We start from the raw sequence: 20996 nt of genomic DNA, 5'->3' as shown, positions 1-20996 counted from the left end.
CTCGGAGACATCAGACCCAGAGACATCAGAGGGGCTCAGCTGCAGTAAATGTTATTCCATAACGGAAGCTCCGCGGCAAAAGCTGTCAGATGGAGTGGATGTTTCCCAGTATCCGAGGCCTGTGAAAGGGGTCTTAATAAAGTCTCTGGTTGTTCCTCAACAACAAGCCCCCCCCCTGATCAACCGGTCAGCCTTGCCCTTTACTGAACCTGCCCGGGCGGGCGGCGTGGAGTCCATCACGCCGGAGGGTCAACAGCTCCAGGAGCTTATTAAAGAAAAAGCCAGAGCGAGGAGGGAGACAGTAACCTTCAACCCCCCACCCCCCACCCCCCACGTCAGACAAAAAAACCCTAGAGCTGTCAAGAACCGGCCGAGCCCCTGACGGAGATGAACAACCTTAACCTCTCACTCCCGACCACAATCCTCTTCAAACCGGGAGGTCAAAGGCTTTTTATGACAACACCGCCGGGGAAAAAGGGGGGAAAATAACATTCCTCTTGTACATGTGACGTGGAGAATCACATCCCACTTCAAGATGGCACGCTTCAGTGAGCTGTTGGTTTCTCCCATAGGCTCCGTGCTGAACAGCATCTTTTCTTCCTACCGCAGGCTGAACAATGGACGTTTACCCCCGACCACACCGCAAATTCAATATGGGATTGTTGATCAAACACGTATGTATGTACATGTACACGGTGTAGGTTTGCGCGCAGAAGCTGCTGGTTTGCACAACGGGCTTTCGTTACGCTGCTGTCTGCTACAGCGCCATGGTTTCCAACCTTGAGGCCATGAAAATGAGGATGACTGGTGTGTGTGTGTGTGTATTTGCATGTGTCTGTGTGTGTCTGTGTGTGTGTGTGTGTGTGTGTGTGTGTGTGTGTGTGTGTGTGTGTGTGTGTGTGTGTGTGTGGGTGCACACATGTGGTATTTGTACGTATGGATTTCTCCACTCGCTCTCACTCCCTCTTGTCTTCAAGCTAAATGCAATTATGCTGTTTGTGAAACGTGACCCTTCCCACTAACGGTGAACGTAAATCTGAGGGGTTCGCTCTGAGGGCCTCCGAAAAACCTCAGGCCGGGGGCCCCGAAAGGTTTTAACCCCTAATCTCGCTTACTGTCCTCTTCCTCCCAAAACAGCTGCTGCAACCCCCCCCCCCCCCCCCCCTACACACACACACACACACACACACACACACACACACACACACACACATACACACAAACCCTCCCACCAGCACAAGCACCCCTCACCACCCCTAACTCCCAGCCCCCTCCCCCACGGCAGGAGAAGCACAAAAGAGCCCGAGTCGGAGGTGGAATCTGAAAGTAATTAAAGTCTTCTTGGGGTTTCCTCCAGCCCAGTATATTCCACGCATGAGAGGAGGAAGCGAACATTTACTGGAGATGGGACAAACAAGCGGCGAAAAAAAAAACACACTAAATTGCTGAGTGGCTCATTTTTTGACAATGATGTAGCCCTCGCTGCTGACGCAGTTTAATTACGAAGACACACAAGATTACAGTGCATCCCTCTCCCCATCCCCCACACCCTCTGCCAGACATCTCTCTGATTTGAGTGAAGGCATGCACAACGACACACACACACACACACACACACACACACACACACACACACACACACACACACACACACACACACACACACACACACACACACACACACACACACACACAGACACACACAGACACATGCAAATACACACACACACACACACACACACACACACACACACACACACACACACACACACACACACACACACACACACACACACACACACACACACACACACACACACACACACACACACACACACACACACACACGCACACACACACGCACACACACACGCACACATGTACACACGCACAAAAACATGCTTCTCATTATAGATTCTAAGCATCCATCTTGAGAGGAACAGTGGCTAAAGCATTGGGGTCCAATCTGCAGGTCTGCTCAGCTTGTCTGCTTAAAGTCTCATGTTACAGCACAGATCCGGACTCTCTCTCCCTCTCCCTCTCCACAGGCCCGTCCCTGGCGAACGGCAATCGCAGCCAACTCCATGATTAAAGGCTTTTAAATGGGCCTGAACTGGAGATATTAAACAACAGACAGCCTTTCCATGAGGAGAGGTGGTGGTGGTGTTTGTGTGTGCGCGTATGTCCGTGTTCGTGTGTGTGTGTGTGTAAGTGTGTAAGTGTGTGTGTGTGTGTGTGTGTGGGGGGGGGTCGTAGTGAAACGGAATACTGTGAAAAACTCGAGCGCCCCACCGATCGCTCCAGCAGATACGCGTTTCACGAGAAAGTATTCTTTCAAGCGGCGGCTTCGGGCCATAAATCAGACTGGGCCTAAAGCAAGACAAATAGTTCTCCGCGGCCGTGGAGCATGGCAGGAGCCGTGCAGGCCTGACACGAGATCCCTCACGGCGACTGGAACGCCGTCTGGAACACACTTTTCCGAGAGCAGGGGACGGCCGGCCGGACCGGGAATGCTGAGGAGATGGTGTGTATGTGTGTGAATGTGTGTGTGTGTGTGTGTGTGTGTGTGGAGGAGGGGCTGAAGGATGGAAAAGTCTCCAGCCAGAAAGGTCATAAACTGTTGGAGCATCACATTGCTGCTTTGGAGGAGGTCGCCAGAGAATGCTGATGGGTGTTTATGGAGGAAACAGACCCTGTTCAAATCAAACGGACAAATTGCTAAAGAGCCTCTCATGGACACTGTACAGATGTAATCACAGAATTTATTTTATAGGGGAAGGCCAACATCCAGAGCACATGACATTACTCTGGAGTGCCAAAAAGGAAACGTTCAATCACACACACTTATAAGTCTCCACATGTTACGTTCTCTTCCTTCGTTTGCAATCGAATATCTGCGCTAACAATGCAACCATACCCCAAAGAGCTGAAAACCTACTGTAGCAATGCCTGATGTTCAAGCCTGTTGTTAACAAGCTGCCAAATCGACAGCGCGGCGAAATCAACCAGTGTGGGATTCCGAAGTGCTCCAATAATGCCTCGTCTTGTAAGCGCTAATGACAAAGCGCTCTGTGGAACTGTCTGAGAGAGAGTTCCCCTGTGACCGGGGAAGATTTTTCACCGCCAGAGAAGGGCTGACTTCAGCCACGGCAGTCTGAGATGAAGAGAGACTAAAACTCATTAAGAGGAGGCTATTAGGTAATGAACCACCTCAAAATAAAAAGAGAGTATTCAGCATCTTCTCTTTTTCTCCACTTCATCAAGGACCGCTGTGACCGCAGAAGGAGGACTGATCCTTTTAGGCTCGTATTTTGACATGTTCATGAATCTCAAATGTGTGTCTGTGTGATTCAGGATGCGTGCCAGTCACAAATCTCCTCGTGAGCGAGGGCCAAATTGTTTCACACAAAAAGAAATCCAGATCCATCTCTGCCATGCGTATCTGTGATGGTGGGGCACCCAGAAGAACGCCAGTGTGTCTTTGTTTGCCACTTGGGTCTGTTGGCTGAAAGCGCACTTGGGGAATGGAACACAGCTTGTTGCCACTCCGGGGCGAGATGACATCAGTGCGAAAAACCGCAGGGCAGAACTGGGACAAACAACTTAAGGCGTCAAGGTCGCCGCGCCAACCTCGGAGCACAGAATGTTCTCCTTCCTCCAGCCATTCTTCAAACTTTTTCACTGACTATCGCTAGGCAACATCTAACCAGCTCGCCACTGTACAAAAAAAAAAAAAGTCTCTTCCACAGTTCCTTCTGAAATAAGAGAAATAATTTGTAAGTCTGATCTTTTTTTTTTCTCCCCCTCGAGGGCCCTGATTACTACAGACCTCCAATCTCTGCTTATGTCAGGTCATTACTACCCGATTAAAAACTCATTGAGCTGGCAAACACAGAGCACGGGGGGGCCTGCCAATTCATCTGTTCCCGACGACGTCCTACATAAATCAGGCGGGCTCTTTGCACAAACACAGACACATGCACACATGCGTGGGTTCCTCCCAAGGCAGCATCCTACAGTGGCACACATAACATTCGCAGACACCTCTCATCCGTCTTCATTTGCCACCAGAAGCAGATGGAAACATTTCATCCTCCGCGAGCTTTGCGGAGAGAGATCTCCGGACGCCTCAGTCGCTTCTTAGCACTTTTTGCTTTTTCCGAGCTCAAATCAAAACCCACTTTATCTCCACACCTCATCAATTAATGAGGGAGGAAAAAGCCGCCGCAAGGGTCTCCCAAGACCCGGCTGTATGTATAATGCATGGGCCACTATGGGGACGGACAAGGACAGGCTTCTGCGGGGACACAGCAGTAGGGCTCGGAAATCTCAACTATATAATGCATGCCCTGAATTTTGAGAAAGCATAACGGCAAACTATGCTATTCTGAAACAATGCATTCATTCATTCATTCATTCATTCATTCATTCATTCATGCATGCATTCATTCATTCATTAATTTGTTTGCGCTATTGGCAGCGGGAGAGACCAGCGCCGCTGGTTGAAGCCCAAAATGGATCCCTGCAGCAGTGCAGTAAAGCTCTGTGATTTCCTTCCCTCATCCATGTGAATGAATAGGACCTGATGAGCGGGCGAGCGAGCGAGTAGGCGGTCCGCGCCGCTAAAGCCCCATCATGGGGGGAGGTGTGTGTGTGGGGGGGCTGCTACGCTGTGGCCCAGCCAAGCCTGATTACCAGATCCAGGCGCCCAGCACACATATGGTACAGAAATGAGGCGGCTATACGTTCTGCCCACGGCCGCCTCAATCAGACCACTCAATCAGGGAGAGTGACAGGCAGTCCTCCTCATTAGAAGCCTGGAATGCTGGCCTAAAGCAGGCCTGCTGGTTGATGTATGTGTGCAAGTGTGTGTGAATGTATGTATGTGTGTGTGTGTGTGTGTGTGTGTGTGTGCAAAAGGGGGTTGCAAGAAACCTTAATGTTTGATGGTGTGGTGGTTTTGTTTCAATACATCTCTCTCTCTCTCTTTCTCCCTCTCTCACTCGCTCTCTGATGACAGCTGCTTAGAGTGGCAGTAGGGACTTAATGTTTGATGACGTGGTGGTTTTGTTTTAATACCTCTCTCTCTCTCTCACTGATGACAACTGCTCAGAGCGACTGGAGGAACTTAAAAATACTTCTGAACACTTGCTCGGTCACTCACAGTTAAATAGCATTGCCACCAAAAACAAGCAGCCTGGCAGGTCTGTTTGAGCGCTTTTCAGTTCAATAGCAGTGGTGGAGGCTCCATGCTAAACTCAAACAAGCGCAGAGGAGAAGAGCTAATTAAAGAGATAATTGGCCACATATCATGTCTGAAAGTCCACCTTCACATTAAATGCTCACACTTTACCTGTAATAAGACAAGAAGCCGCCTGATGAAATTACCTTTTTTTTCTTTTTAAATTAAATTCATTTTTTCATTTATTTATGAAGTTCCATTAATAATAAGCAATTAATAATAAGCACTGTCCCAAGGCTCTCCACAAAAAACATGGCTTACACTGCCCAAGAACTAGCCCAAGGCGACAGTTACTCCCTTAATTCATTCTTGATTTAGGGAAACATACTTTCACAAAAATCAAGAGCAGAATTTATTTTCTTAGATTAATTGCAAATCTGCACACTCAGAAAGTATCATTAGCAGGGCCTATTAGCAGACATACCTCCAACCCCGCTTCTAACCGCAACCTCCATGAAGAAATAACAGCCACATGCACACTCTCATATCCTAATCCTACCAGTGTGTAGGAATATCTCATATCACACAGAGAGAGAGAGAGAGAGAGTGAGGAGGCAGAGAGAGAGAGAGAGAGACAGGGGAGAGAAAGAGAGAGAGAGAGAGAGAGATGTGCACACACACACACACACACACACACACACACACACACACACAAACATTCAACGAAAATGAGATTCAGAGAGGAAGGCCTCACTCTGCACGATTGCCAGCCGACCAGACGTAGAAAACTGTTCACAAGTTCAACTATCGCCGGGTTCAAAAGTGAACAAGAAAGCCCCTCGTCCAGGCTCCACTGGGTCAGATCTCACTGCAAATAAACCGCAGGATCAAAAGCAGGCGTGGACGCCAGCGCCGGCCGAATAGTTGGAGTTCTTGAATGGCGGCTCTGTCCATCACTGTGTGCATGCGGTGAGCGAGCGCCTTCTCCCTCCGGTGCGAGAGAGAGAGAGAGAGAGAGAGAGAGAGAGAGAGAGAGAGAGAGAGAGCGCGGAGCGGGAGCTGGAGAGACCGGAGAGACTGGAAGCTGGCAGCGCGGAAGAAAGGGAACACTACACAATCCCTTCCCCATCTGGAACCGCCTCGGACTCGCCCAGCCGTTCCATCGAGAACCCGAGGGCGCAGAGGAGAGGAGAGAAAGAGGGAGAGAGAGGATGAAATTTTGGGTTTCACGCAAAAGTCTGCATCACCGCCAACAGCGCAGGGGAAGGCCAACGATGCCAGGGAAACGGCCGTGTCAGAGACGAGGAAGAAAAAACGAAAGAATAACTGCGTTCTCGGCGTGAAATTCACATCAGGTTGAGGTGCGAATTTATTCACCTACACACCTGGTTCACGTCTCTTTGGATTTGAGAGAGTTGACTGGTCGTCTTTCCTTCCCATTATGTAAAGTTTTACAAATAACAGCATTCACCTATTAACACAGCCCATTAACATCATTCACATGTTAACATCGCCCAACATCATTCACCTATTAACATCGCTCGTTAACATCATCCACCTATTAACATAGCCCATTAACATCATCCACCTATTAACATAGCCCATTAACATCATCCACCTATTAACACAGCCCATTAAGAGATGACCGTTCCCACACCCGTCCACTTTGTGTTGTGAGAGGCACTGAGTATCCTGTTGGGCAGCTACCGTACTGTATCAGATGTGAGTGACGCCAAATCAGATGAGGGACGCGTGGAGGGAGAGCTAGAGGAAAGGAGATGAGGACGCCGTGATAAGGAGCTGATTACAGTAGCAGGGACGAAGCAATGTACTGGTTCTGCTGCAGTCTCCCAAGGCCCACAGCGAGAACTCTGGGGAGAAGCACTGGAGGGCTCTTATGTTACTGGTGAGGGGGGGTCAACGCTCACTTAGTCTCCCTCTCTCCGCCTCCCCTTTCCCTCTGCACTTCATACATCTCCCTCCTTCCTCAAGCTGCACATAAACATCAAACAGATTTTTTTTGTCTCTCTCAATCAAACATTGAGTTATTTCTCTCCCTCTCAAACACAGAGTTCTCTCTCTCTCTCTCTCTCCCCACCTCCCTCCTTCCCTCCCTCCCTCGCTTTCCCAAACATCCGAGGTAGAGTTATTTGTCCCTCGTCAGTTAGGCCATTGTGGTGTAAACAGGGGCCTGTTCATTACACGGATGTCAAAGGTCAGAAAAGCAGAGTGAATGCAAAGGGCTCCTCTGGGTGAACTCTGAACAACTGGCAATTAGCCATTTGAGCCCAACACACAGGAAAGGGGGACCTAGAGAGAGTGAATGACATTGCCCACTCCAACTGAGAGGCATCGAGGGGCCAAGTAATGGTCTCCATAAGCTGGGTAGCTAGAGAGAGTAACTGGATCCAGGCGATGACCACTGTACAGGCTTCTGACAGCAGCAGACAAAAAACACCTGATCATGGCCAGAGTCAAGGGCGGCTTGCTTCTGGAGATCTTAAATCATCATGAGGCAATTTCAATGATATCAATGTATCAAAACTTGTAAGTATCAATGTATCAAAGCATGTTGCAACTATCAAAGCATCACTATCTTTAACGTCAATTACTATCTGTTTGCCACTGACATACTTCATAGAAGGATTACTGGAGCCGACTCTCTCGTGTCCAATAACACAATAACAAACCCGCACTGCCAGTAGCAGCCTCTCCAGCGATCCTAACCTCAGAGAGGGGAACGATTCCAAAGATCAGATCATTCCTCTCTCCTGGATTAGTGAACCTGGAATGAAGAACCAACAAACTGGCAACAAGCGAAGCGTCGGCGCAGAGAAACCGCAGCGCCACCCAAGCTCCGAACTCCGCCAGGTCTGACTCACATCTCTCACACTCGAGAGGAAATTTTATACTTTAATCATTTTTAGAAAACCGCATCGACCTCAATAATAACAAAGACAGGGCTTGACAGGCCTATAGCAACAAGCTTAATGTGCATGGATATTAAATAGCACGTGAAATGCATGACCATCTCTCTGCGGAGTCAGCAAACAAGGGACGCAGTGCATTTTAGGCGATCTCTCCATGGGATATAGTGTGCTTTAGTCAATCTCTGTGTGGATTACAGTGCGTTTTAGCCGATCTCGGCATGAGATGCAGTGTGCTTTAGCCAATCTCTGCACGAGGAGAAACAACATAATTACTTAGCAGAGAAGCAGAGGAATGTTTTTAAGTCCCTAATTGGCCACCACACCATCAGAGATTTTGTAAAGATTACAATTACTTATGATTGTGGGGAGTGTTTGTTTTCTACTTTTCCGCCTAATTCCTTCCCATTCAACACGCTCCACCACTGTGCCTCTGGCACCGATCCCATGTCGATCCACACCGGGTTTGGGCTGGGTCCGTTTCAGATGTGGGTCTCCGCTCTGAGAAACATCCAGAACCGTAGGTTGTCTTACAAAGTTTTGTTAAAATGAACTCATCATTTTCACTGCTGATATTTAATGTTTTTTATTTTTTTTTATTTTTTTTATCATTATTCATTGTTAGTATTACTATGATTAAAGTTTATGAGCTTTCCAATGTTATTATTTTTAACTACTGTAGCATTCATATTCTGTAAGTTGCTTTGGACAAAAGCTTCTGCCAAATACCATTTACATAAACATAAAAATGAACATAAGGTGATTACTAAAGAGTTACAAAGCCATCAGTATAAAACTGGTGGCCCTCTCCCACATTCAGACTCGTTCATCTCAGCCCAGCAGCAGTGTCTGAATCTGACGTGGATAACGGGCCAACGTCTGGCCCTGATCAAAGTGGGCTCCTTACCAGTCAGCCTCTGTCTGAGTACTGGCTATATCTATGTCAAACCTGGGCGTCTTATCTGAGAATCATCTAAAGCAGTCACAGGGTAACAGACCCAGTTTACAATTGGATTTAAAATGCATCTTGGGCGATCGGATCACAAGTGAAAAGCAAGAGGCGAAGGTTTAAATGACTAATAAGACGCACTGGGATCCAATCACTCAAACCCCTTCGCCAAGCCGAGGTGGTCTGGAATGCATTCGACCATCTTTTATAGTGAACTGCACACGCTAATGCATCCTAATGAATCCCCCACAAGGAGACTGCTAGATGCAGTGATGTAGGCACTGGGCAGTGATAAAAATCTGAAAATAAGTGACCAGCTGGACACCCCTGCAGACACAGGGTAGCTCCGCTCTGCTCTGCTAACCCCACGCGTGATCCGATTCGCCCAAGATGCATTTTTAAAAGCAAGCGTATTCATGGCCGCAAAGCACATTACCCAGAAGCTGTGGTCCTCCTCCACATTCAGATAGATCCCAGGCCACCAGCTGCCTCTTCACTGCCATCCTCAAATTAGATTAGCTCCATGGCATCAACTAGACACTAAGCTCTGGTGGCCCTTCAGGGAGATGCCCCGACTGCTAATGCAATTTCATAGCTGACACACAGACAGGCACTTTGGGGGCAGTGTTGTAAATAAATATAAGTCAATCCATTCTCAACTCAGCCGCCACATCAGACCTAACTGCCTTCCTTCCTTCCTTCCTTCCTCCAGACACAAACACACAAGCCTGGCATGTGTGCAGACAGGTGCAGTGCTGAGCCATCCCTGTGCTGAGCAGAGAGCAACAAGAACACATGCAATGCATGACACTGCTGTCTGCCATCTCTCTCTCCCGCAGAGCATGTTTGCAAGGGCACGCATGCTAACACAGACGAGCAGATTGAGCAGATTGATTCTGACAAGTTGGTACACAAAGCCGCCGACTATCTCCATGGCTCGCCACGGAGGACAAGAGGCGTGGGCGAGGGTGGGGGTGGGGTGGGTGGAGGAACGGATGGAGCTAAAGCCCAGATTCTCCACCTAGGACGGAGAATGGTCTCCACAGGTCCTGCAGAGGAATGGCTAGACCACACAGAGGGACAGATATGCGGAGCGCACAAAGACAGCGGGGCCAAGTCTGCCCCGGGTCACTGTCTGAACAGCGTCGGCCTACTGAGGGGACAGAGGAGGGAGGGGACAGAGGGAGGGGTCAGCGACGTGGGGGGAGGGTGGCGGACTCGGGGGAGGAGAGGCACTGAGAAGGGCGACATTTTCATTCCATTCAAATGACGAGGGAACAAGAGCCTGTGCTGCACTGAGGTTAAAGCTCTAAATCGCAGTGTGGAGTCAATACTTTTTTTTAAAATACAAAGATGAGCAAATAACATTGTGCCACTGAGGAACTGTGGAGAGTGCAATTTAGGACATTTCTGAACCAATATGTTTTCATTTTGCTTTGCAAACTAAGCATGCAACCATCAGCAAATGCCGAGAGAGCAAAAATTCTGCACGAGTCACAGCCAAGTCAAGTTCCACAATGATGTCTCAGTAGTTTCACACACACACACACACACACACACACACACACACGGCACTGCCCTGCCATACCAGCATTTGCTGTGCAGTCAGCCCCTGGCGCTCCTCTCTCCAACTCAAACCAAACGGATTAGGCAAACAATTTAATTTCGTCCTCTTTAATTCACCTCCAGCTAATCCCAAGGAGGTTTGGAGGTTTACTGCTCCTCCAACCTGCTTATGTCACATTTGGGGTGGCTTTGTCTGCGCGCTAAATGTTGGGGATGCCTGGGAGCTGACGTGCGTGTGTGTGTGTGTGTGTGTGTGTGCGCCTGCTGATTACCCGTGTCAAAGGTGATTAAATCTAAAGGCAGGGGGGAGATTTGGGGGAGCAGCAGAAACACTATTTTTTTTTATAAGGATAATCTGCTGGCTTTAATTAAGTAGCTGGCATCGTGATGTCAGTCAAAGGCAAACCCGGGAGAGCGAGGAGCTATAATACAGTCCCTATTGTTCACGTTAATCTCTAGTAATGACCCTCCGCTCTTCAGCAGTTAGGGGAAAATACTCCTGTCTATCTGCCACATATGGCCTCATTTTTATTTCTCCATAATGCGACTGGACGGAGGAGCACAGTGGTCAGCATAGTAGGTGGACGACTGCAAGGCTGCTGGTTGAAAAAAAAAAAACCAGCCATTTTCCACGAGTCACTGGACAGAAGTCTGTTTAAAGTCCGCTCTCCCCTGGTCCACTCCTCGCCTCCACTCCCACCGGCACGCCATCATGGGTGACAATTACCTGCCTTGAAAAACTCCGCTGACAATTTGCTCCTCCAAAGGGGAGGCAGGAAGAAGGAGCAGGGCGCAGCCATCCAATTTCACCGCCTGTCTCGGCATCTCTGCAGTCAATCAGAGCTCGCGCCCGACATCCAGAGCCAGGAGATTGGATGGCGTCTCCATGAGATCTGTCTCTCTGCATTTCTCCTTGAAGACCTGTCTCTTTGCATTTCTCCTTGAGATCAAGCTCTTTGCATTTCTCCTTGAGATTTGTCTCTCTGCATTTCTCTATGAGATCTGTCTCTCTGCATTTCTCTATGAGATCTGTCTCCTTGCATTTCTCCTTGAGATCTGTCCTTTTGTGTTTTTCCTTGAGATCGATCCTTTTGCATTTCCTCTTGAGATTGGACTTTGTGTTTCTCCTTGAGATTGGTCTCTTTGCGTTTCTCCTTGAGATCTGTCCTTTTGCGAGTCCTTCATCGAGTGTCCACAGCACTCTGGACTCTTTAAGAGTTCCGTCTAGACACCATCTGGACCAGCAGTGCTTAAGCGCGCTGGCACATCTTTGAAAATTAGTCCACCATGTCAGACGCAAATGACAGATGACAACATAATTAAAGAATCCCCTTTACTAAACCAATTAACAAAATATTGGACTAACTGGTTATTCTGGAGGGATGAAGCCAACTTCATTAAAAGATTACCTTGCGAAAGCCAATCCAAAATTATTTCCAATTTCATTTAGACCATCTGTCTGATATCTCCACATAGTAGACGAGGACTTCCTGTTATGTTCATATTCAAATAAATCAATAATATTATATTAATCTAACATTAATACATGTGGTTTCTTACATCTAATATGGACAGCTGGTCAACGTTTGTGAGACCTAGAGTGCTTGGGGTGCTGCTGACTGAGAAAGTTCACCTCAGATTGCCCAGGTCAGTGTAAACAGACCTCAGATTACAGTGTAAGCAGCAGACGTATACTGTATGTTATGGCGTGTTAGCAGCAGACGTATACTGTATATTATGGCATGTTAGCAGCTTTATATTATGGCATAATAGAGATCATATGAGAGGGACATTAAATCTGTGTAGAATCCCAAAAATATTAATGTGAATGAATGTGTGAGAGATAAACAATAGGAATATAGCCTGTGTGTGTGTGTGTGTGTAAGTAAATGTGCAAAAGCACGCGTGTGAGAATCCATGACAGGGTGGGTCATTTAGGAGTGGCTGACGGACAGGCCAGTGACCCGGAATAGATGTCAGAGACTGATAAGTGCTGGTCCCAACACAGCCCCCCCCCCCCCCCCCCCCAATGACAGCAGAGAAGCCCACACAATACCAGTCCCTCGGATACTAGGGCAGTTAGGACGCGTCAAGCCCACTGCTAACAGAGAGCGAGGAAGCTGGTCACAGAACAGTAGATTTCACGTCTGTGTGCGTGGGTGCTCTACCAGTCGACGGGAGAGCACTGACGGGGTCACTTCTCAGCAGGAGACTGTGAAATTACATGGCTGGGACAAAGACTGAAATGAAATTACTAGAATGCCTAATGCATGTTTTTGCAGCAGTGGCTCTTCAAACAAAGGAAGCGCTTTTTAAAGCAGGCATATCCACACACACACACACACACAAAAACTGACAATGCTTTGACAAGACAATATGAAGCTAAAACAATGATGGCAAAAGTTTCTAACTGAAGTGGATATTTTGCATATTGTTCATCTAATCAACAATTCACCCCCCATTGGGTATGAACTGTCCGTTTCCTTGAGTTCAAGCATTCAGTGGGAAGTGCAGGACAGAGTGCAAACATCTCATTAATGATATTTTTAGCAGCAAATAAGCCGCACAGAATGCAGTCTCTCGCCGGCGGATTTGCGGGCTCGGCAGGAAATAACATGCAATTTCAGGCCCCTGCTATCGGCCCTGCTGCCGCCGACCGTTCTCGGGGAGGCAAGTGGAGCGAAGCTGCGCCAATGGAGGCCTAAAATCGCCGCGGCGATCCGCGGCGTGCTGAGGAGGGAGGGCGGGCGAAGCTGTCAGAGGTGATCGTGTCAGCGGAGTGGGCAGCCGAGGTCCGCCGTTTCATTAGCTCAGCAGGATATCGATCCCAAATTGCAGTTAGCGCTGGGAGCGCGAGCGTGCCGGTGACCCGCGCTTGACCGGTGCATTCCTGTGAGTCTGCCGCTGCCCATGATGCCGCGCGTGTCTCAACCCAGTAATCTCTAAAAAAATGCTCCTTGTTGAAAAATGTTGAAATTTCCGATGCAAAACTATGCACTCAACGATCCAGTTTAAAAGTTCAGCGACACTAGCAATGTTATTTGAGCAAACCAAGGATGAACACTTGGAATGCCTTTTGGCACCTGTGTTTCAGAGCAGCATGATGATTACATTAACACCACCAGAGTCGGAGATCCCTTGTCGTACACCACGGCTGACTACAGTGTGTGAACAGTGCATGACCCCTCTCTCAAAGGGGAGAAGCCATTTGTTCCTGCGCTTAATCACTTTGTCATGTGGAAAGCCGCGGGCTAAATCACGGTAACACGAAGCACGATCCGGGTTTTGAAGTTCCCCCTCAAATGGAAGTGTTGGCGAGAGAGAGAGAGAGAGAGAGAGAGAAACTGAGGGGGGGAATAAGGGACGACGGTCCCCCCACAATGCTTTGCAAACACGGCCATCTGGGCCCAGCGGTGGAGGGATTCAAACGCAAGGGCCTGGACAGATTGAGAAGACGAGTGTGTGTGTGTGTGTGTGTGTGCCGTTTACTCTCAGTTTGTCTGCAGCCTCTTGACCCAAGCAGTTTCATTCAAAATAGACTTTCCTTTTTCAATTTGGTCACAACACTACATTGGCAAAGCGCTACAAAGGACACAGAATATCCATCACTCGTGTCTCCATCTTACATATTATCCATAATACATCATGTCTATTATATATATTTCCTTTCTCTCCCGTTCTTGTCTCTTCAACCCATCCATCCATGTCTCTGTCCTTCTCGCTCCGAGAGGTGTAATTACAGGGTATGGAGGGAGGGGTGTGTGTGTGTGGGGGGGGGTGTGTGGGGGGGTGGCTGGACTGGGGCAGAGCTGCTCAGACGTGGGGGTTGCCGCCCTTGGTTCTCAGCATCACCGCAGAGGATGGCTGGCCGTGCAAATCCCACTGGGCGGGCCTGGCTGAGGCTGGCGCTACCCCCAGGCAGGAGCACTGGCAGCTGCCCTTGGCAGCCACGTCTAAGAAACACCCGGCTGAAACGGCACCACGCGAACCCCGCACACACACACACACACACACACACACACACGAAGAGTTGCTGACTGTAGCGTGGACTCGAGCCAGGGGTGGCATGCCGAGACGGTGAAGGAGGCTTCTCTCACAGGCCCTCACACTGGCCTGGGACGGCCTGGGACAGCGACCACAGGCCCACAACTGGGCAACCATAAGCTGCCGTGCTGGATTGCTGGATTGGGGACCTGTGTTGGACTCGGGACTATGAAGCTAGAAGTGTCACAAACAAAAATAATAATCAGACACTACAGGTTCTAGCTACAATTAGAACCTTGTTGAAGACCCTTTTGCCTGCCTATGACAAAGTCTCCACAAAGGAAGTTACCCGAAGGAAGTAAGAATGACTTCTGAGTTATTTCCACAGAGACTAGCCAGGGAGTCCCTGAGGGCTTCAGACTGTCTCCTTTTTTGCAATAGTTTATGTTTGGACAGGCTCAAGTCTGTCAGGCGAGTCCTAAATCTCATTTCTAAACTATGCCACGCTCCAAAACTGTCAGCCCAGTGAACGATACTGTGGGAGACGACTGTCTGGGTTGGGCCACATTACATCAGCACTGTTGTTATTTATTGTCAAAATAACATCACACACTAAAAATGCATATTTTGGTTTTCCAATCAAACAAAACTATACATTTCTAGTTCCAGCCTACAGATCAGTAGGTCAGCTATAGGTCAGTTATATGATGCAACATGAAATGTTGGCATTGGCGTCACTTCAAAGGTCAAAGGTCACATTGCTTCTGATATATTTGGGAACATGAACAATTAAGACATTTTCTAAGATCTCCTTTAATTATGCGAATTAACGTTACCTCAACTGCATTTGACTGGACTAATTGCCCACTGCTGGTGAAATGGAGATTATCCATATAGAAGCAACGTGACGGCAAGCTGTGTGAATACACAAGCAGGTCTGTGCAACAGAGAGGTGGAACGAATAAGCACTGACCTAACAACAGGGCTCTATCTGTTCCGAATCATCTGGTTTGTGGGCGTCATGTGGGGAACATGTGCTGAACAGGTCACCTGTGTACCGGCCATCTGACCTTTGCCGTGTTAACCTTCATGTACTGTACGCACAGACAGAGCGATCACGCCGACACACGAGCATGTTCACACTGACCATTACCACACCATGCAGTGCACAACGAGAACCCAAATCGTGTGCTCATAGTGGCCAACACATCAGTGTGGAGACCCCAATACCCCAATGGTTGCCATCTTGGCATAGTGAAATAGGGGGCAGGTGAATTTCAATAGGGTAGTGTCGGGTAGTGTTGTGTCACAATAAATGCAACTGATTTGCATGAAGAAGTCACATTCGCAACGTCCATTAGATTAATGCAAATCAGTTGCATTTATTGTGAGACAACACCGCCTTACTGAAATTCACACTCACACACAGTGTGTGCAGACTGCAGAGTGTACTACCTCAGTGTATTGACAGAAGTACTTGGAATGGGACACAGCATCTGACTTCCACTAACAGATGTAAACTCTGTGTGCTGTACTGTACTGTACGCTTGTTCCTCTGTGCATTTCACAGTCATGACATTAAATAACCTGAGGTTGGAGCAGGACAGGATTAGATTATCAGATGCCATCTGCACAAGTGATCTGCAATGATAAAACAGTACTGGATATACTCAAGGACTCATTAGAAAAAAAAAGTGCCCTTCCTGAACCAAGAATGTCCGCACCACTAGCTGGGATGTCAACAGCCGCACTAGGAGCAGGTCATCAGTCAAAGGAGGCAGGACAGCCCCGTGGCGGTTCACAGAAATTGCCCGATATTTCTCTTCTGGCGTTTTATCGTCCTGGTTCCCACCACCACCACCACCACCGCTTACACCGCCGCCGCCTCCTCCTCCTCCTCCTCCATCTCCTCCATCTCCGCCTCCTCTTCCACCTTGCTCCGTGGGTGGATTATCAGAGATTTGAGGGCGCTTGAGTTATGGCTGACTCCTCGCGCCCCGCACAGGTGTCAGGGCTTTGTGCCATAATGAGATAGTGGCGGAGATGCTCGCCTCCCTAGGGGGGAAGCCAGGCGCAGCCATGGCAATGGCGATGAGAGGGCTCTTATTGGTGCTTTCACTCTCATCCAGCGAGAGGCGCACAGGGGTCACCCACACACAAACGGAGGTCAAACTCATAAATCATCTCCTGGGATTGCGCCCATCTCAGGGTGATAAGGGCTCAACAATCAATATAAATCATGATGATGAATGGGCATGATCTAAATACAGTATATAGTCCTCCAGAGACTAAAGCTGATGCATATAATGCAGTAATATACACCTACATCACTGCCTACTTGGCGAGGGAGGACAGTTCAGTCACTGATGTCGGCTGTTAATAATTTGATTATCGGCATTTCATGACTTCAGCTCAAGAACTAAAGAGCTCCCTTTGTCTGGCTGATAGGGGCCTAACTGCACACATTAGCTTTCGTGTCTGCGTGTAATATGTTGATTAACTTCAGAGCAGACTCCATGTCTAATTTTGGCTCCGCATGTCTCTACAGGCATGCCTTTCAAATCTCGCTCCCTCCCCATGCCCACCAACACCCCCCACCCATCCCAGGTAGTAACAAACCCTTGAAGGGATCTGGTCTTGATTTGCTACAAAGTCTGCCGTTTGTGCACCCGATCCGCCCCCTGATCCATTCCAGTGCAGCTCCATCTTGGACTGCAGCGGCTGAATCCGGGGATCACCTGCTTTGCAAGTAGCAGTAAAACTGAGAAAGAGCGAGGATCATCATCGCACATTCCACTGGCGTGAACAGGCTCCGCCGGGCCAATCGATTTGAGACCCTATGGTGCTGTTTTGGCCTCAGGCTCCAGAACAAGAATATCTCTAGGTATGCGCTAGGCAACACGGCCAGAGAGCACATTCCTAATGCTAATCGGTATCAAGGTTAAAGCAATGTGTTGCCCAGCAGTCTTTCTTTCACACAGAACAACCTTAAGATTTTTTTTTTCTCCAGAGTTTAGCCATACAAATGCACTTGCTTTCTTTTTCTATTCATATATAGCTACTCAATTCTGCTCAGTAAGACTAAAGTGCCATGCGGGAATGGAAACAAACAGCATGTATATTGAAATTCTGGCCAAAACTAAATGCATGGTGAATACTATAGAGACCAAACTGGCAACTGAAGCATGATCTCTAAAGAAACCCTCCTCATTGAAATGCGTGAAGCAAAATCATTACTACTGTACAATAAGAAACAATTGTGTATTTTTTTTTTTTTAAAGTTCCTGCAAGTTGCATATCAAATGGATGCCGTTTTCACTACATAGTGATCCAAGATTTTTTTCCCCTATTTTGTTTCCTACTTCAACATATTATCGTATGCTTCAATGCATAGTATACAAAGCTATTCAAAACGCAATATCCTCCTTGACTGTTTCAGCCTAAAGACGCGTCCCACAGAGAGACACAGTTAAACTTTATGCTGATTTATGTTTCCCTGCCAACAACCCGTTACACGAGTCTGATGTCCATTAGGCCTACTGTACATACAACGGGTCTGAGCTTTAAGATTTTCCCCTTTCTTCGCTCATATCATATCATATCATATCATATCATGAAAAAAGTAAAACACAACACAAGCCACCCATCTCCTTCATCCTGCCACATCTGCATTTCCTCTCTGTAAATGAAGCCTTCAGGGCGTCCAGCGGTGCCGGTCAGCCCACAACCCCGAAACCTGGAACCCCCAACCGGACACTTTAGTCCACCTCATCCCCTCTGCTTCCCCGTAGTGGGGGAGCCCTGGGAGCGTAAAGATAAGGTGGCGGTCACGTCAGCGCTCGCTCCCAGTCGCCTAATTACAGGCCTATACATGACACGTTTATAAAAAGCAGCGGCACACTCGGGTTTCTGAACACCAGTCTTTACACAACAGCCTATGTGGGTGTCCTCGGCATAGCTCCACATTTAGACGCCATCAGATGTTTGAGCCATGCGATGGTTTTGAAGCAGTCGTTAAAACAAAAGACTGCACTGTACAACTAATTATTATTTTAGCAACTACATGAGACAGTTATTGCTCTGTTTCCAAGTGTCCTGGTTCCCCTTGATTACAGGCAACCACTCCCTGTCATTACAGGCAAAACAGCGAGCTTCCCTGTTGCAAGCTGACCCGGCCAGTCTGCATCAAAGTTCAGCGCTGCTGTCTGCAATGAGAAGTAAATCTGAGTAAACACCACCTGACCATAACATGGAGGAACTTGTGCTTCTGTTTTAATGCATTATCTCCGTGGTACGGGCAGGTCACATTTTCTAGCTCAGCGTAAGTCAACAAGACTAGGAGGCAGCCCCAGGTAAAGCTTTCTCTTTCTGGGCAAGGCTACTTCAAAGTCATAGTCAGTCAGTCTTTCATATAATATATTTTCTGTGCCTGTGGGCACACAAAAGGCCTGATTAACTCTCATATCAGAACAGTTTAAGCCCAGCTGTCATTTAAAAAGTGGCAATGGTTCTGTGCTCCAGAATAAAATGTGTAAATGTCTTGCTATGAATAAAGGCATGCCCCAAAAACTATATAGAGTGAAAAGATACATTTACAAATTCTAAACCCATGGTGTTAACCCTAAAATGCTTTGTCGAACTACACGGCACTTGTAACAAAATAATCTAAAGACAGCTCTCTGCCTCTGAGCTATGAACATTTCGCTGTGCAACAAGAAACCAGAATCCGGAACTCACGGCAAGCAAAGGAAAGTTTGCCACAACTAATTTAATCAGTTAGCGACTGTAAATAGATTGTGCCCTCGAGGCGCATTATTTCAACGGTGAGCTGCGGAAAGCGACGGCACGCACATACTACGCCCGCTGCATCTCGACGATAAGCTCCATAGCCTTTCAATTGAGTCGTAAACACATGAGATCTGGGTGTGCTGGACAGTGGTGCAGTATTGAATCTCTAACGTGAGGCTATATGTCTCTTGGAAGAAACTAAGCAGCAACATGAAACATCACTCTGCAAATATCTGGAAATTACTGTTGTGGTGACCTGTTAGTCAATTTAGCCCAGCCTAAAGTGTAAGGTAGCCTATGTGGTGTAATGTCTTTCATAAATGAATTCAAAAGCATAGTGTTCAGAACCTTGGGTAACGAGAAGTAGCCTATAGGAAGAATCTCATCCAAGGAGGAATATCACAACATAATGTACAGCCAACCCTTCGGTTGCTGCCTGTGAGCAACTCAAGGGAATGAGTAACAAGTTAGCTTGGTCATCATAGAATGTTTTGAACACAATGTAGCTGATGTCAAATAACCATGTGGATTCGATCACCTTTCGACCATCAATAGCATTGGTTCAGCGAGTTATCCTGTGACTGTACGCTCTAAACACCGCTATTCAAGACAAACTTTGGTCACACGCCGACTTATCTCAACTGAACGGGCTGAGCCGTGCAGCGTCCACAGACACTGCGGCCAAGACGGAGCTGACAGAACTCAGGGTCCGCCGCCATTCCCAACGTTATCGTGCTATTCTCGTAGATAAAACAGAAGCCCGAGAGTACATTTAGCTGTTATGTATCGTCCCATTAACAACCAAAAACTGCCATGTAGATTTGTACATAAAGGACGGGGGAGGAAGCAGCATTACGGTCATTCATTCATGTACCTGTCATCGTAGCAGAAATCGGCGCCCAGTGTGTTGACATAAAGGACCAGTGCCACGGCGCTGCACACCAACTCTGCAATCATTTCTCAAAAAAACAGAATGAAATAAAACGAAAGAACAGGCTTGGGAGAAGAAATCCCGAATCTATTTTCCCTCTTCGTCCTTTGTCAAGACGTTTCTGCCGAAACAGAAAATCCAAGTCCCCATCCTTGCAAAGTGTTGAAAGTGGACAATCCGCGCATCCTCCTCCTAACCCATTGTGAGTTTCGGGAAGGCAGATCTGATCCAACGCGAGTGAAGGTGAAACGAGCAGTATTTACAGCTCGACTGACTGCATTTGAACGCCTTTCTTACAGCACTGTCGGGCAGATGCATAGTGGACGCTGAATAAACGTCGTGATTGAGCCGCGTGTGGTTAGCTCTGCCAGTGCGCATGTGCGAAGCCCCTCCTCCTCGTGTGTCGTTTGTGTCAAAGAAAGCACAGATTCTACAGCGTCTGTGAGGCGAGGAAGCCCCAGATTTATTTCGTTTTCTTAGCAGGTCTTTTGTAGCGCATCTTTGTATTTGCAAACACATTGCAATTAAATAATTTCACCCATTCTTTCGTGGAATCATGTTGGCGTCCAGGACTGGTGAACGAGATGCTACTTTAAAGGTCTCACGGATAAACTCATTGGGGTGACTGACCTGTTTAGTTGATCACTGCTTTTTGTGCCGCAACGTTAT

At 47.8% G+C, this 20996-nt stretch overlaps 1 protein-coding gene across 1 annotated transcript in view; it reads right to left on the bottom strand.

Annotated features, from left to right (window-relative positions):
• tmtc2b (transmembrane O-mannosyltransferase targeting cadherins 2b) overlaps nt 1-20630 on the bottom strand; it is a 133686-nt gene extending 113056 nt beyond the window's left edge. Inside the window, exon 1 of the mRNA XM_062547753.1 lies at nt 20271-20630. Within this exon, the coding sequence (XP_062403737.1) occupies nt 20271-20353 (83 nt within the window). The 5' untranslated portion in view covers nt 20354-20630. The remainder of the gene's footprint in view (nt 1-20270) is intronic.
• Between the last annotated feature and the right edge of the window lie 366 nt (nt 20631-20996).

The sequence above is a fragment of the Sardina pilchardus genome, chromosome 10 (assembly GCF_963854185.1).
Source record: "Sardina pilchardus chromosome 10, fSarPil1.1, whole genome shotgun sequence".
Lineage (NCBI taxonomy): Eukaryota > Metazoa > Chordata > Actinopteri > Clupeiformes > Clupeidae > Sardina > Sardina pilchardus.
Note: the sequence above shows the minus strand (reverse complement) of the source record. Positions and strands in the feature narration are given on the sequence as shown.